The sequence below is a fragment of the Pocillopora verrucosa genome, chromosome 8 (assembly GCF_036669915.1).
Source record: "Pocillopora verrucosa isolate sample1 chromosome 8, ASM3666991v2, whole genome shotgun sequence".
Taxonomy (NCBI): domain Eukaryota; kingdom Metazoa; phylum Cnidaria; class Anthozoa; order Scleractinia; family Pocilloporidae; genus Pocillopora; species Pocillopora verrucosa.
In genome coordinates this window covers 20,465,028-20,481,203 of record NC_089319.1, presented here as the reverse complement: position 1 = coordinate 20,481,203, position 16,176 = coordinate 20,465,028, and the positions used below count along the sequence as shown (strand labels likewise).

Sequence of the window (16,176 nt, the reverse complement as noted above, 5' to 3'; positions counted from 1 at the left end):
CACTAAATGAACATCAACATTCAAATATAAATTGCTCGCGAGCAACATGAAAAGGACGTGAATTAAAACTAGGAAAGCACACTACCCTGAAATACAAAAGACCAAAGATTACTTGCCCTTACCCCTTACTTCCCCTCTTCCCCCCCCCTGCATTTTTGACGGAGATAAAATAGCGTTTGGAACCGAGCTCTGATAGTAAATGTTTCGTTGAAGTTTTGACAAAATAGTTTTGATCAACAAAATTTCTGTAACCATCAAATACTCTGGACGAAAGTTAAATCATAACTTTGATGAGATAACTTACCCCCGTCACGCCCCATTACCGCCTGTTCGTGATTCCCTGAGGGTAGTGCTGACAGAATGTCAATTATCATCCCTGTTAATTAACACAAGTTACGAGGTAAATTTACAGTCTCAACGATTTATGTTTACGGTCTACTACATTTCCGGCAGTGGCTTACGACGAACGACTGCCCACAACTAATAGAGGGTTAGCTAAAATGTTTTGGTTCGCGCGAACCGAACGCTGAAATTGGAAGGTGTAATCGCCTCTGAACCCTACGAGTGATCGAATCAGTCATCATTACATGTGGCGGTATTGGTCCAAGATCACGCACTTTCACTGTAAACAAACAGCGACATCGATATTGCAGAGCGTTTTGAAGAGAATCGTGCCATGAAGACAAGTTTGGAAGATCAGTTTATTGTTTTGTCATTACTCTGGACATGCTGTGGTTTGATGAGTTTGCTTCTTGTTGTCGGAGCTGATGGCATTGAAAGAAGGAACGGCGATGTGCAGTATTGTCCTTACTTTAAAAATCGAGGTCCGTCTCGGCAGGAAAATTTGAGAAATTGCAGTTGGTATAAAGAGAATTCATGCTGTCATGACGAAGAAATTGAGTTTGCTTTCCGTCAGTTATCACCACTTGAAGGTGCAAACGGCCAGTGTGCACAATATATGAACTACTTGTACTGCTACATATGTGCACCGAATCAAAATACGTTTTTCAAGGATTTTACTCTGACCGTATGTGAAGAATTCTGCGATCACATCTATAACGCGTGCCAAAACGCAATCTTGAAAGGGCGTAAACTCAAGCACGTTTATAAAAGTGGCCAAGAGTTCTGCAAGGCCCGACGATTCAAAACGGATAAAGAAGCCCACGGAAAGTGCTTCACTTATAAAGGAAAACCAAACACAAAGAGTGCGTCCCAACAATTAAGCGTGAATAGTAAGTTTGTAGCTGTGTTAGGAATGTTGTCTCTTATGGCGAAGCACTGTGTTTTGTTATGAGGAGACACGTCACGCGATTTGGTTAGGCTTTATGACAAATTATGGATTTTTATTCGCGTCTTTCAAATCACACAGTTGAAAACCTAATGTAATCCACGAGCCGATATAAATACGACTGTGAACAGCTGTATTAAGGTAAGCCTGGATATCACCATTCGCGTAAAAGTTCGTGGTAGCTTTATCAATTTCACAGCCACTTCTTTTCGGAAAGGTAAATGTCAAAAGTTGCAGAAAAAATATGAAACGTTTCCTCAGGAAAGCACGTTTTTTAAGCCTTCTCATTAGAGGAATAAAAAACAAAAGAGTCGAAATTATGCTAATATACAGAGTTAATTCATTTTACTTGAAAGAGCATTTATTGTTGCAGACAACAGTAATCATTGACCTTGAAACATAGACTCTACGCCTGCGGCTGAAAGCAAGATGTAGTAAGCACTTTTTGCACGCGAATATTTTATTAAATTAAAATGGTCTATCAAAAAACTAAGTAATTACTCAAACAAAACCGGGAACATATTACGCAAGACATTACACTATTTCGTTCGAAGGAAATGTCCTGTTTTTCCTTAGGATTATCCGGTTAATAAGTTCAAAGTTAGGAAATTATAATCATATCATCAATACTGTTGTGGTCAGATGCCAAATATATCTTTACGCCACATAAAATATGGCAAAACATTTAAGCTTCCCTTTATTATCAGCAACTAAGTGTGTATGTAAACAAACTTTAATTTCACACAGGTCTGTGTGACAGTTTTATAACCAAAATAATCATTTGCTGGCGCAAATTTTCAAAGTTGCTGTCATAGCAATGACTACATATGGGTTAATTTAATACATGTCTCGCCAGAAACTTAAAAACAATACCTTTTAAAGGAATCAGTTTTCCTCAAAAGGTGATGACATTTCTTAAACACATTTAGGATCATTTTTTACTAAAGAAATTATTTGACTGAAATGATTAATTTTCCAACGGATTTTTTCTGTCATTCGTGTTTACAAGCGACTTTTAAAACTTTGAGAATGTATTACACAGAATGGAAGACTTATCAAATGGATCAAAATATCATTTGAGAGAAGAAATTAAAAACAAGTAAGGATTTATTTTGAGATAGGAATGTTGTTGAGCCATGACATATGGCCAATGATATTTATTGCACCTCCCGTATAAGAAGTTGTACCACCAATGTTATTTAATCTATACATTAAGATATGCAGGGCACAATGAGTAAGATATGTCAATTTTTGTACCAGGTGAATCGCTATTGTGATTGCCTATGTAATTACTCAAAATGTAATGAATTAAATTCAATTTTTTTGGCATGAAAAGTTTAAGGTCATGCTGTACTGTGGTATGTACCAATCATTCCTGCAATATCACTGAATCCTAAATCCTGTAGTCATAATATTGATATTAACAAAAATCTAAATATTGCTGGCATTCTGAGCTCTTGTTGTTTGGAATGTGCCTAGGGTGAGCAGTGTTGGGAACAAGGCAGGTTTTTCTTGTTTTATTTTGCCGAGTTTCTACGCAGCCCATCTCATACAAATGCTCTTCCACACAAGAGAGAAAGACACCACAAGAGTTCTTCAGGTAATTGCTTCATTCATACATAGTCATCATTTTAGTATACTGACTTTTGTCTTCAAAAAATGGCAAACTTTTCACTTGACAGTTTGACAATGAAATTTACTTTACTGCATCTCACCAAGGGGTTTACGATGAAAAAAAAGAAGAATTTAGCTTCTTGTCCATCACCATCTTAAAAGCAGCTGCATACCTAGAATACAATCAGTTGCAGATAACTTAGTTTAACCCTGTAGCTGTACAATTATGTAGAACCTACTTTCATCAAGCAGTATAGTCAAAGGAAAGCAAAAATAGGCACTCTGGGCCCATCTAGTCCAGAGATAAATAGCTATCCAGCAGATAAGAGATAGTAAAACATACTGTGCTATCCACCATAAAGAGATTTATCGAATGGATAATGCTATCTACTCCTCAAAACAACTGCAGCCTAGTCAATAACTAAAAGACCCACCAGTTACATACAAACAGCAGACTTACTGTGGTACCATTGCATTTGTAAGGAAGACCTAACGTGAAGTGAGAAAACACCCTCTGCTCAGCGATGGAGAAAATTTACTAAAGCAAAGCAACCTTGCTAATTAGTTTGAGAGTCCTTTTCAGCAGTACTAAGGCCCCGTACATCGTCACTCAATTTTTCAATTTACTGTTTGTTTAACCCTCTATTGACCTATTTCCATGTTTCTATCAACTTAGGTTCTTCTCTCTATCTTTTAATGCGGAGTAAGATATGAACGGAGATCCAATCAGTGATCTGATCCGTGTTCCGATCTGTGAACCGATCCGTAGTCCCATCCGTGATCCGATATGTGGTATGATCTGTGTATGGCTCTTGATCCAATCAGACCGACCTCTCTCTGTCTATTTCCTTTGCCACTAGAACTATACAAGGGTTTTATAATCCGATCCAAAACCCAATGAAATTCAGTTGAGAGCATATGCTCTCAGAACAAGGATATATACTTGATAACAATCTACCCCGTCTTTTGTCCAGCAAACCCAGATCTGGATTAATGAAAAGGGTTGCCAAAAAAACATAACATTAAAAATGAAAGAGCTGGTTTACCTCTACATTTATTAACTTCTATCCACAAACAGGACAACCACTGTTGCGGCCAACCAAAGAGCATGCTCTGAGGGAAGCCTTGGCGTAGCAAAGCTCGTGATTTTTTGTTCAAAACTAAAACAATCTTTCCCGGTAGCCTCACCGACCGAAAATTTCCTTGCTCGACAAAACTCTTTTCCTGATTTAAACAGCTCTTTGATCTTCATTCCCTTGAATTTTGCATCACCGCAGGCGGCGAACCATTTGTCACAGAAACCTCCGCACACGGTCAAACGTTCGTTGTCGTAAAATAAATTCTGATCGGGAGCGCAAACGTAGCACATGAGGAAATTGGTGTACCGCAAACATCGCTCACTCGCTCCAAGCGGGGGCGAAACTGACGGGAATATTAAGTCCAGCTCGCTTTGAAGACAGCAGGCATTTTTTTTGTACCACGTACAATTTTTGAGGCCCGGTTGAGGAACAGGAGCTCGGTTTTTGAAATACGGACAATAATTTTGAGTCACGGCACTGTCCGGCGAGTCCTCGCCGCTCACCGTAGTTACGATACAAAGCACGAGGATTAAATAAATTCTTGAAAATTTTTCCATGCTTCGGAACGCGATGAACATTTGGTATAAAGGTCACTTTCGTTCGAAGCTAGCTATATGGAATACGATACAAGTTTGCGGTTTTTTGCTTAATATTTAACCGCTTCGCTTTGAAAGTAAACACAGATGTATGCACAGTCAACACTGCTAATTAAACAGGTCGTGAGGAGCTGTCATTAACAAAGATGAGGACATTTCCAATTAACAAAGAAAGAGTGCCGCAAAAGAACTATTTTTGATAAAGGTGATACAATGGCCTCAGACTTCGAAAAGGAATAAAGAAGTTGGTTGAAAAAAAGAGCAAAGTGAGCGCCAAATAACGAATCGAGGGAGGAAATAATTATTAAAAAAAAAAAAAAACGCAAAGCGTGCGCCAAATGACGAATCGAGGGAGAAAATAATTATATTTTTTTTCATTGGCTCCTCTGAATAATAAACATTTTGGAAAGACGTTCATGAGTGCAGAAGCATTCTTTAACCCCGTCTGAGAATGCTTCTTGAGTGTAGTGCAGCACTTAACGGTTTTCAGCGTTACTTAGTAAGGTGCGTGAGGCAGTTGAAGGAAACAAACGCTTACACGAAGGGGAGAAAAGTACGATGCAGAGGAATAGTTACTTGCGAAACTTTAAAGGAGGAAAGTCACCACATTTAGACAAGGAAAGAAAAAACTTTCCAAGGATGATAGTAAACGAGGGTGGAAACGGCGGACACAGAAAACTGACGCGGATTGCGAACGAAAACCTCTGGTCACGATACTTAAGCAGTGGAGTATTGTCTCAACACCATATTAAACAGGGAGAGTTTTCTTTGATATTGTTACGAATGCAACCGGTATAATGCAACGACTCGACATATTTGTTTGAAAGAAATATAACCAAAAGCGACCATGTGTTTTACTTCGTCTCGTTTAATTTTGTACCCAACGGTGCAAAAACATATTCTCTTGACAGTTTTCACTTCAGTAGAGTTATACTTCGCTTTCTTTTCTTTTTGTTTTGAAAAAACCACGCGCAACTTTAAACTTATGTGATGCACTTTACAACCATACTACCTCCAGAACCACTTTGGTTTCTTGAATCTGTCAAATCTGACGCAAAGTGAATTGTTGTCGGCTCGTTAACTTTGTTCCCCTAACTAAGTCGCAGTTCCAGAGCACCTGGACGTGTATTCAACTTTGGTCAAGAGATACAAATGTTTTTCTTGGAAGAAGACGTTAGTTTAGGAGACAAAAATTTGCTCTCTTCGCTCCTTTCTTCTGCGCCGATTCTGGCTGTAAATCGACCAGAATGTTCCTTTGAACACAATGATTCACTTCTGTTACGTGAAGCTAAGTGGGATCGCTCTGGTCGTTATTTGGTGGAAGCCACACACCCATCGAATTAAGGATATTAGATGCAGGACCCGCGAGTCCTTGTTGCGTAGAGAAGGATTCCAAGATGTTTTTAACAAGATTGAAGTCTACGTCGACAGGCGCATCATCGTCGGAATCACACTGAGGTTCACCGGAATGGTTAGTTTGGGTCTGACGAGTTTCTTTAGGTAATTTACCGCTCTGTGGTTCAGAGATAAAGGGAATAAATAACTGGATCAATCAAAGAGAGGATTATCATAGAAAAACAAACAGACAAAAGGATGGATGGAAGGATACTGAGACAGACAGGTGGATGGACAGATAAACGGACAAACAAATAGACACCAAACTGATGATGAAATGATCAGACAATATTTTGAGCCATATCTTCTTTTAGGAGATATTTTGAGCAATATCTTGCAAATTGAAAACGTTCATTAAAGGGGAGGGTTTTTTAATTAAGGGTCGGAATCAATTACAGTTGACTCTTACACTCCGAGGATCTCAATTTCAATTCTCCTTACTGTCTGGCAAACATTTCTCTCTATTTCAACCCTGAGAATTTGGGCTTGGATCAGACAATATCCCTCAGTGAATCAGAGTTTTCTTAATTCTTATCGCCGTTCTGTCTCACCATGTATCAACATTGTGCGGAGAAATCCGGCACTTACTGATCACAGTGAGTGAGTGAAGGGATTAATAGTAAGCTTACCTTTTCGAAGCTTTCTCCGATTGATGTCTGTGCAAGTTCGTTGTCCATCTCTTCCATGACCGTTTTCATTTCTTTGTCGTCCTCGCTCAGGTAAGTACTAGCTTCGACACCTAAGACAAAAATTGAAGTTAATACGCCAGAAATCGGAAAACTAAGTAGAATTTGAAAGAAAAAAACAAACAAACAAATAAAAACCTGCAGCCAATTAGTACTGATTGGTTTCTGCGTCAGCGTGAATTAATTGAGATATGAAGCACTTGGGAAGTTTAAAGAGCACTTAAAAAGCTAAAGTTGCTCTCGGCTGTGCGCGAGAAACTATTACGCCTCTTTCGTCCTCTTTCATGTTCTCCAAACCTCCCACGCGCTACGATGAATGCAGCTTACGTATGAACCAATCGTCAATCGTACTTGTTTGGCGAGAGTCGCTCATGTGAAAAATCAGATTGCTGTCATTCTTCGAACTGCTGTTGTTATGGCAAACTGTGTTGAAAAATACAAATAACAGCCAGGCGCGCATGACCGTAAACAGACCACAATAGAGATGACCTAACCTTGATTAGATTCACTCTCATCTCCTGAGGAGAAGTCCATATCTTCATCGTCTGCATCAGAATCACTTTCTTCATCTCGATGGCGGACGCCTTGACCTGATAATCAATAAATTAATCGCTGCACAACACAACCTCGTTCACGCTTACCACTTAAAATACAACAAAAAAAGAAGGGCAAAACGTTTTTGGAAAGGCTAGGAAAACCAAAGAAGTGCTGAAGGTTTAGTTCAACTGAATGTCGCATAGTGTTAATCCAGTATGAGAACGAGATATGTCTCCCAGCTTTTTAAAATATGTTAAATAGCAAACCGGAAGTTGATAAGAACGCTTTGTAAGAGGTGTGCAGAGAGATAATTTAACAACTGATATATTCTGAAACCTCTGCATTACCATGGTTCAAGAAAGCATATTGGAAGTAATCGAATGCATATAAGTACCTAACAGGTTCCCCACGGTGTCCATGAAAGAGTCGGCATCAAATTGAATATCTACGTCTACAGGATCCCTGCCAAAAGAGAGCAAAAATGAACACCTAAACTTTGAAACATTGTCCTTCATTTTCACTTCACTTACCACACATTATGGGTAACAACTGTAAGTTTTTAGTGTTCGCGATCGACGCCAAACGCTACTTCAAATATTTTTATGTACATCGGATTGTTTGACGGCTTGTGCTCAGGACTCTGGACATAAGATTCAAGTTACAATCCAAGCCGAATTCAGCGTGGATATTGTATACTGAGGCGACACTCTCCGAACAAAACGGTCAAATGTCCGCACATGTAAAAACGTTGTAGAGCCTTGGTGATGTGTTTTCAGGCGGTCAAAACCAAGCTGTCTTATAAACAACCACACGAGCGGGTAAGTCGCGGTGTTTGAAAGCCGTAAAACTTTCTTGGTGAAGCTTTAAACAAAATGACATTCTGTAGGAAACCAAAATGTAAATAAGCCCTATGTACGTTAAGTCTAGGTTTTCACTTTTCCCTTCTATGTTTCCTTTTACAGATTTAATTTGCATGAACATATCAATGTCTTTACTCGCGTGATAGCAGTTGTTGCTTATGTTTTCCTTTGAAACTTTGCGCAGGAAAGTGGCAGGCAGCTGGGCAAAATTGATCCCTTTGCGCATGTCCTACGTTTGACTGCTGTGTTCACTTTTCCGCGTGATCAAGGTGTTGGGGGCTTGTTTTTATAAACTAGCATTCCATCCATAGGCCGAGTGGTTGGGACACACGTATAATAATCTAGTACCCCGGAACTGATAACCTTCATTCCTCTCTGCATCGGTTTTGTTCTTGGTTAGTTCGAGTTTCGCGCGTTTTTCGATTAAGCGTCGTAAACTAACACCACAGTAATCAAAAGGACTAATCAGAGCTAAAAAAAATACCTAAGGAAGCCAAGAGAACTCAAAGTAGAAACAACCAATCTGCCTAAAGCGCGGGAAAAAGCGGGTGACCAAGTTGTGCTTGGTTTTAGTTTTGCACCTAATTGGTCGAGAGAGTGGCGCAAGTTTTCTGGACCAATCACAGGACAAAGTAAAGGAAAAATTGAGCCTGAAATTCCAGATTACGAGCACGAGAACAAAACGATTTTATTTTCTCTTACCCTGGAAATTCTGCTCCCTCGTAACTGGAAACTTTGTCCACGAACGCTTTGAAAGTACGAGTCACAGAATCCAGGTCTACTGAAGATTCCTGAAACCACAAACAAATTCGAAATATTCGCGCGCAGTAACGTAACTAGTATTGCATGTGTCTACTACAGCACAATTTTTATAGCATTGAAGAGAACTAGAGCTTGAATAATGATGCTAGAAAGTAGTGTGTGCATGCAAAACAGAAAACCTGCCGCATTCTCCACAAAAAAACAATAAGAAGCACCGAGAAACATCGGGTCAAAATTGGGCCAAGATCGGAATTCTTTTGTTACTTACAACCACTCACCCACTCACTCACTCATCCCTGAGACATACATGCGATGGCCTCGCCTCCTATTTCATAGGAGGCAGTAGCCACAAAAAACAATAATTATTTTTAAATACTAAAATCAAATCAGAAGAGTGGAAGACGGAAGGACATCTTAAGAAAAGAATTTTGAAATGTCGATACTGCAAGTCGTAAAGGATCTACTCTCCGACTCACAATCAAAGTACTAAAATTTTTACAGAGGTTCCATCCCTCTCTATCTGTGGTGAATGCTATCTTTTCGGCAGTTCTCTCCACGATTTAGGGACGTGATGGGCACTTTTAATTTATGAAAAGCCCCAGAAGCGGATGTATTCTCCCAAACCACATTTCTTGGAATGAAAAGGGAGAGAAACGAGATTTAACTGCGCTCTTACTTCTAAAAGTTACTTGAAGTACATACGTTGTGATTGGGCGTGTTTGTGTGGGTGTCTCTTCCAGTCTTTCTTGAGTTTAGATCGCGGTACTTTGAAAGCATGTTCTCTAAATCCTGGTCAGTCAAATTCAACCAGCTGTCATCTGTTAAACCAAATATTGAAAAAGGTTTAAATCGATTTGTTTCATAAATCAATTTATTTTGTCAAATTTCATTTCGATTGAATGTTGTGAGACCAAAATCGGAGTAATCACAACGGCCCATCTCAACAGGTTTACCAAGACATGAGCGGTCGCTGAATGGGAGAATTACAAGTGTGACGAGTGTACTGTACTTGAAGAGTAAAACTTGGTCTGTTTACCAACCACGTTCGAGAATTTTGTCACACAATTTATTAAAAGAGATAGGTCAAACTCTTTCCAGTCATTTTCAAACCTCGTAAGAAAATTTCCTAAACCCTTTCACTCCCAGAAGTGATTAACATGTACCTTCTCCTCATGCTATCGATACTTTATCTTGCAAACCAGTGATGAGAATACTCACTTTTTCAGGTAGAAGTTATCTTGATCTAACACTAAATTCTCGTAACTAATTAAAAAGAAAATGAGTTAAAGCTAGAGGAGAGAATAAACAATCAGATCTTGGGAGTTAAAGGGTTAAAGATCACAAACCCTTAAACATATCAGGCAGAATAAAGGATAGTTGAGGGCGATTAGCACAGACTGCAAACCACAAAGTCGTCAAAGTGTTGCGTATTTGCAACACTCACAAACCGTAATGAATCGGGTTAAACTAAAGAGTTATGGTATTTTTCTTATTACCGTCTTCTGGGAGCAGCTCTTCCGCCTTCATCTTTTCCACATCTATCACAGCATCCTTCAACATTGTCAAAATAATCTGTCCTGGATCTGTCCTGTAGTTACAAAACCCACAAATGACAACAAACAAAAGTCAGGTACATCCCACCTGTTCAACCAAAATTAGTGAGCTTTGAGAGGGTGTGAAAAGTAAACAACTGTTGTTCCAGGAAAAAGGGTTTTCAGCATCTGCCACAACAGCAAATTCATGAAAGTAAGTTAAAAGCGACTTGACTTTAGATAAATTAAACCTAACAGGACACTTAGAAACTCTCTAATCAATATCATTTTCTAAGAAGTTCTAAATGTCCTTTTTTTTGGCCTCTAGGGATCAGCCATGGTCACCCCTGCCCCATGAAAGAAACAGAGCAATGAATGCTGAACAAACCTGTTTTGAGTTGAGAAGTTCTCACTGAATTGCTTCTTAGCCTTCTTCAGAAGATCCTGATACAATTTTGATCCTTCAATTTCTCCCTATTACGTAAACACAAGACAAATGGAAGGACATCATTGACTACAGCCCTAACAAGTCTTACAAAACAGAGTATTGCAAATGTCAAATTTCTAATAGTCCCCTTTAACTATTAATATTTGTAATCTGGTGTATGAAGGTCATGAAAGAACATAACAAATGAATGCATGCACACTAACCTTAAAATAACCTTGATCACTCAGACAGGCACAAAATCTCTCCCATTTTGGGCCATTGGGCTCATCTATCACCTGCATTGTCAAATAAAAGTTAAGTGTGGGTTCTTGAGCAAAAAACACTTTACACTCACAGTGCTTCTCTCCACCTTGGAACATAATTGGGAACTGATAAACTGACAGAGAAACTGGCATCCCATACAGGAGGAGAAACTGGTAACAATACTTGTAACCACATACCCAAACCCTAATAAGGTCTGGTTGGATGAGCTGCTTTAACTTCCAAGATCTGATTGTAAATTCTCCCCTCTGGTTGCTACACATATCCTTGTAAATTAGTTATGAGAATTTGGTGTTGGATCAAGATAACAACTTCTACCTGATAAGTTTTAATATTCTCATCAGCTGTTTGCTGGGTAATGTAAGGATATCATAGAGAGAAGCTTCATGTTTATCACTTCTGGGAGTTAAAGGGTTAACTGAAAGTTATTTTTTCTAATAGCCTATACCCAATGCTTCATGTGCAGTTCTGATACTTAAGTTCCATGAGAGGAACTAACTGGCAGCGTAGTGAAGAAAGTGTAGTTCCACACAGTTTCTCATCTTTAATCAGATTGGTGGACTTACTCAAAGATAGATACTCTAGGGTCTGAATAAAATAGTTGGATGATTATCATCACAGCACCCTTGTGATGAATCAAACTAGAGCTATGTTGCAAATACATGTACCTTTGAATCCGGTTGGCTTGCTCCACTTCTTCTACATAAGATCTGGAATCCACAAGCCTTGAAAAGAAAGAAGAGCCTGTGTTCATTGCACCTACATACAAAAGACTAAAAAATTTTATAATCTTACCATTAATCAAAACACTAAAAATTCCACCTCACCACTACACTTCTAAAGCACCAATTCATGACCAACACAAAAATCTGGACTGATGCCTTAATTTCATCTCTGGTCTGAAGCATTGTTACTGGGTTAAGCATTTCTACATCCAGGGCGCAGTTTTTCAAAGAGCAGATAAGGTTATCCAACAGATTAATCATTATCCAGCACATACAAGTTAAAAAAAAACATATTGCGCTATCCATTCTGTAGAGATTTATCCAGTGGATAACACTATCCATCCTTCAATCAACTGAGGCCAGGTGCATTAATGGGCACCACTGAAAAAAAATTTGGGGGGGATATCTAAGATGGACTAATTACCCATCCGATGCTTCATGTGACAGAACCAGGGATAACTGTCAGTTCTAATTGGGCCTTACAACTATTTCTAATAACAGTTTTTTCTTAATTGTGGTATTATTACCAATTTCAGACCCAACTCATGAGCTTTGTAATGTGGATCAGTAACTGGTGGTGGAGTCCACTCTGACCTCTTGTCGGGATTGAAAGGTTGTTGGGATAACTGTGCATAGAGGCATCGTGTAAAACGTATCTGGAAATAAAGGTAATAAACTTTGTTATTCCAGACATTGTGAGTTGGGTGTTGCTCATATGGAAAGAAAGTACACAGTGAATGAGCTGTAGATGTATTTTCAGGTGGTTACTGATTAAAATTTGTTGCTCATAGTACTTCCTTATACCTACTGAAATCACACGGAATTCTTGATCATTAAACTGGTAAAAGGATTGCTCTAATGGTTTGAAAATCTATATCACCTGTTGTGCTTAAAATAAAGGAGGACATTGTATATCAAGTAATATCAAAGAGCCTGTGACTGAAAAACTCAAATTTGTGCACTTGACTCTTGAAAAATGTTGGCCTTTACACACGTCTCATAGCTCTGGCATTCATGCTCATTGAAAAAGAGAATCTCAGAATGCCACATACCCTTGACAGAAGCCTTGTTTTCAGTGTAAACTGATCCATTGTTCTGCAAGCCTGTAACAGACAAAACATAATTAAAATGTTGACATAATTGCACTGGTTAAGCAGAGTAAAAACATTCACTGAGCATATTAGAATATTGATTGTTAATTATAGCATAACAAACCTTCATGTCAACAGGATCCCGCCCATAAAATGCCTGTACAACAGGACTGATTAAAGATGGCTTCTGATCCAGAACAAATTTGACTTCTGCTGGTACATAGCAGTGAGCATGATGAGAGCTGCTCTGAGAAATTCTGAAGGGAAAAGAAAAAGATGAGTACAAGAACATAAATAATGTGTTCATGTGTGCAGAATAATTTGATTGGAAACTATTGATTTTGGTGAATTTACTTCAGCTGAATCACTCAGCCTTCATCAGTCTGTGATAGTTACACAGCATTAAAGAGGCCCTCTGATATGTACATATACATGTATTGGATGTGTTTGTGATATTTGGACTGGCTGGTCCAGTTCAGTTCAGCTGGTTTAAATGGGGGCCTGTATAAAAACAATGGCATTGCCAGACCACAACACCGGGAGTTATATTCCCTGCTCTTTGTGAGAAGCATGTGGTCAGCAGTACAGAGAAGAGGCAGGGGGCAAGGCCTACCACTTATTATTCTTATCCAAGAAGTCTTATAAACAGAATTTTCCTTTGCCTAACAGTTAAATTAGGTCAAATATGGGATACTGATACACACATCTGTAACTCAAGAATCAAAATAACAAAGTTTGAATAAAATGAAGAGACTAGAAATGTTGCTACTAATCCTGGATAACATGCAATACTGTACTCTGTTCACTCACATTGCAATCCTTTGCCGGATTGTTTCCTGAATCTTTGCTGCTGCTTCAGTGTTATGAGGCCCAAATACTAACTTTAGCGCCTGATGCAATATGGGCGTACCTGTTGGGTATATTGTCAGTTCTCCTGGGGTGGCAGGAAGGGGAATAATGTGAACTTTGCCATTGTGGACAAAAACCTGAAATTCACCATTAAGAAACATTGTTCAGCTCTAATCTAACAAAGATAAACATGTGTCAGGATATTAAGGTGTACTCTCCTTCTTTTAAATTGATGACAAATTATTTTTCATTTCATTAGCCAGCACCTGAGTATTTAATCAAATGATTTCACTAGGAAATAGGCTCCTATTATGAAATTTTTTAATGCATATTGCCATGGGTTCCACTAATAGCCACACTAAATTTTTCTTAAGAAGGAATTATTATTAGAGAGAGGGGCATTTAGAAAATTTACTATTTCAAGAGGGAGTTTACTGCATTCAGTGTATTGCATTTATGGAAGTGTGGGAATTAAGTAAGTCATTCATGGCTTCGCCAAATGGGAATCTTCTTGCCAAACATTCTTCCAGGTTGCCCTGGTGAACAATTTCATTATTCAGTTTTTGCAAGAACACATTGCAGTAATCACTGTTGGAACTCACTCTGTTTTTGCTGTTGTCTGGTGTCAGCCACCTTGGTAGGAAATCAGCTGCCTCAATCAACAGGAATTCACCATCATTATCAGATATACTAAAGAAGAAAGTACACATCAGATGGAAATTAAACTTGTTGAAATTTCAAGGCATGAAGGTTAAAGAAGATCACCTAAAAAAACATCATGCAAATTCATAGTGTTCTTGTAATACAAGTATCAAGTTCATTTAATTTAACATGAAGAAATTTAGTTGAAAGCCAAACCAGATTAAATCTTTTTCTTTTCTTTTCTTTTTCACTTTAAATTTGCTTGTTACAGATACTACATGAATTCTAGTTAAAATAGTAAGAGGCTAATCAGAATGTTGCAGAAATACCTAAAATTTCTTTAAGGCTACTTTAAAGAATTTTCAATATTCTTACATGGCTCCACTCCTTCTCTCACCTTACACATGTTTCAGGAAATGCCTTTGAAAGTTTGAAGAGAAGACATACAATAAACCATTCATCATCAATATTGTCGCCAAACTTTGTCTTTCCATGAAGGTGAGCTGGATTATCTCCTAAATGGAAATAAGGGGAAAAGTATGTAAGGAAATAAAGAAACCTTTTACTAAAAAATCGAAGGTACTAGAACTATTGAATTTTCAGCCCTTTAATTTTGAGCTAGCCTCAGCTCGTGTATCATGTGTTTTCCTTGCTTTAGATTTCAGCTCATTATAACTCTCAAATTTCCTCTGCTAATGGGAGAGCTCGATGTAATCTTCACTTTAAAAATCTATTTTACATACGGAGCAACTGCAGAATACCCGACCACTCATTTACAAGTCATTAAATAAGAATAGCGTCTATTGTATTATGCCTCAAACTTCAGAGCCTCCCGACACATGTAAGTGAGGCGGACCAAAGTTACCGGGTATTCTGCAGTTTAGCCTTTTCAAGATAATACAAGAAACGAACACGAACAAGCCAATCTCTAGTTTGGACGTAGAGGGGCCATGTGAGGGTAGCGTCTTTTCCAAACCGAAAAATATCGGCCCGAGTGATTACTGTTCTGTTATAAAAGGGAAAGATTAGCTTGCATTGCTCCAACAACGTTAGCTGTGAAGTAACGAACCTTTTCCGGCTTTGGTCACTAGACAGAAAGGCTCGACTTGCCAAATGAAATCATCGATGAATGGACTCAGAAAAACCTGGTAATGAGCCAAAAGCGTTTCCAACTTGCTTTCTGTGGCAAAAGAATCTCCATCTTTAACAAAGATTCTGTATTTAACTACGTTTTCCATCACATCCATGCCAACGTCGCGAAAACATCACGTCCGTCCGCCATGTTCGATTTCAGCGGAATACTCACGGGCTCATTTAGTACCCAAGTTCCCGGTTTAGGAGTAGACGGATGCGGAAGTCTGTTTCCCTGACGTCCGCACACTAAATTTTCACCTCAAATAATTCCTCTCTTCTTCGAGGTCGTATTTTCGATAGCTCCTCGCTGTCCACCATGAATCTGCTTCTTTTTTTTTTTTTCCTTTTTTTAATTGGATCGAGTTTAATAGCTTTTAGGCGGTTGCGTATGAAAAGAATCTTCCGTATAAGAGATTATCCATCTGAATTAGTAATTAATATTTATATGATGGAATCGACGCATCCCAAAGCTTAAAATTGAAATCCTCCCCCCCCCTTAAATTTCTCCACGCGGATACCTTATAGAACGGAATTCTAGTTGTTGTTGTTTTTTTCAATTTTGAAAATGAGAACCGGCAGAAATAAATTATTATAATTATATAAACCAGGGGCTCCTAACACCGCACAAATGATGTACTGCTTTCAATCCGAATAAAACGCGAGGAGGGTAGAAAGGG

At 38.6% G+C, this 16,176-nt stretch overlaps 2 protein-coding genes across 2 annotated transcripts; one reads left to right on the top strand and one right to left on the bottom strand.

The window, feature by feature from the left end:
• Positions 1 to 388: 388 nt before the first annotated feature.
• On the top strand, positions 389 to 2,611 carry LOC131774040 (uncharacterized). The gene has a single exon (XM_059090053.2). The coding sequence runs from the start codon at positions 677 to 679 to the stop codon at positions 1,292 to 1,294; it is 618 nt and encodes a 205-aa protein (XP_058946036.1). The 5' UTR covers positions 389 to 676; the 3' UTR covers positions 1,295 to 2,611.
• A 2,696-nt stretch (positions 2,612 to 5,307) lies between these two features.
• LOC131774012 (protein ecdysoneless homolog) lies at positions 5,308 to 15,648 on the bottom strand. The gene is made up of 17 exons (XM_059090017.2): positions 15,435 to 15,648; positions 14,763 to 14,880; positions 14,326 to 14,413; positions 13,685 to 13,860; positions 12,999 to 13,131; positions 12,836 to 12,886; positions 12,311 to 12,439; positions 11,727 to 11,783; positions 11,001 to 11,072; positions 10,738 to 10,823; positions 10,314 to 10,405; positions 9,520 to 9,635; positions 8,758 to 8,846; positions 7,590 to 7,657; positions 7,153 to 7,248; positions 6,602 to 6,711; positions 5,308 to 6,090 (listed from the first exon to the last, which is right to left on the bottom strand). Exons 1-17 carry the CDS (start codon positions 15,610 to 15,612, stop codon positions 5,866 to 5,868), a joined length of 1,884 nt encoding a protein of 627 aa, XP_058946000.2. The 5' UTR covers positions 15,613 to 15,648; the 3' UTR covers positions 5,308 to 5,865.
• Positions 15,649 to 16,176: the final 528 nt, after the last annotated feature.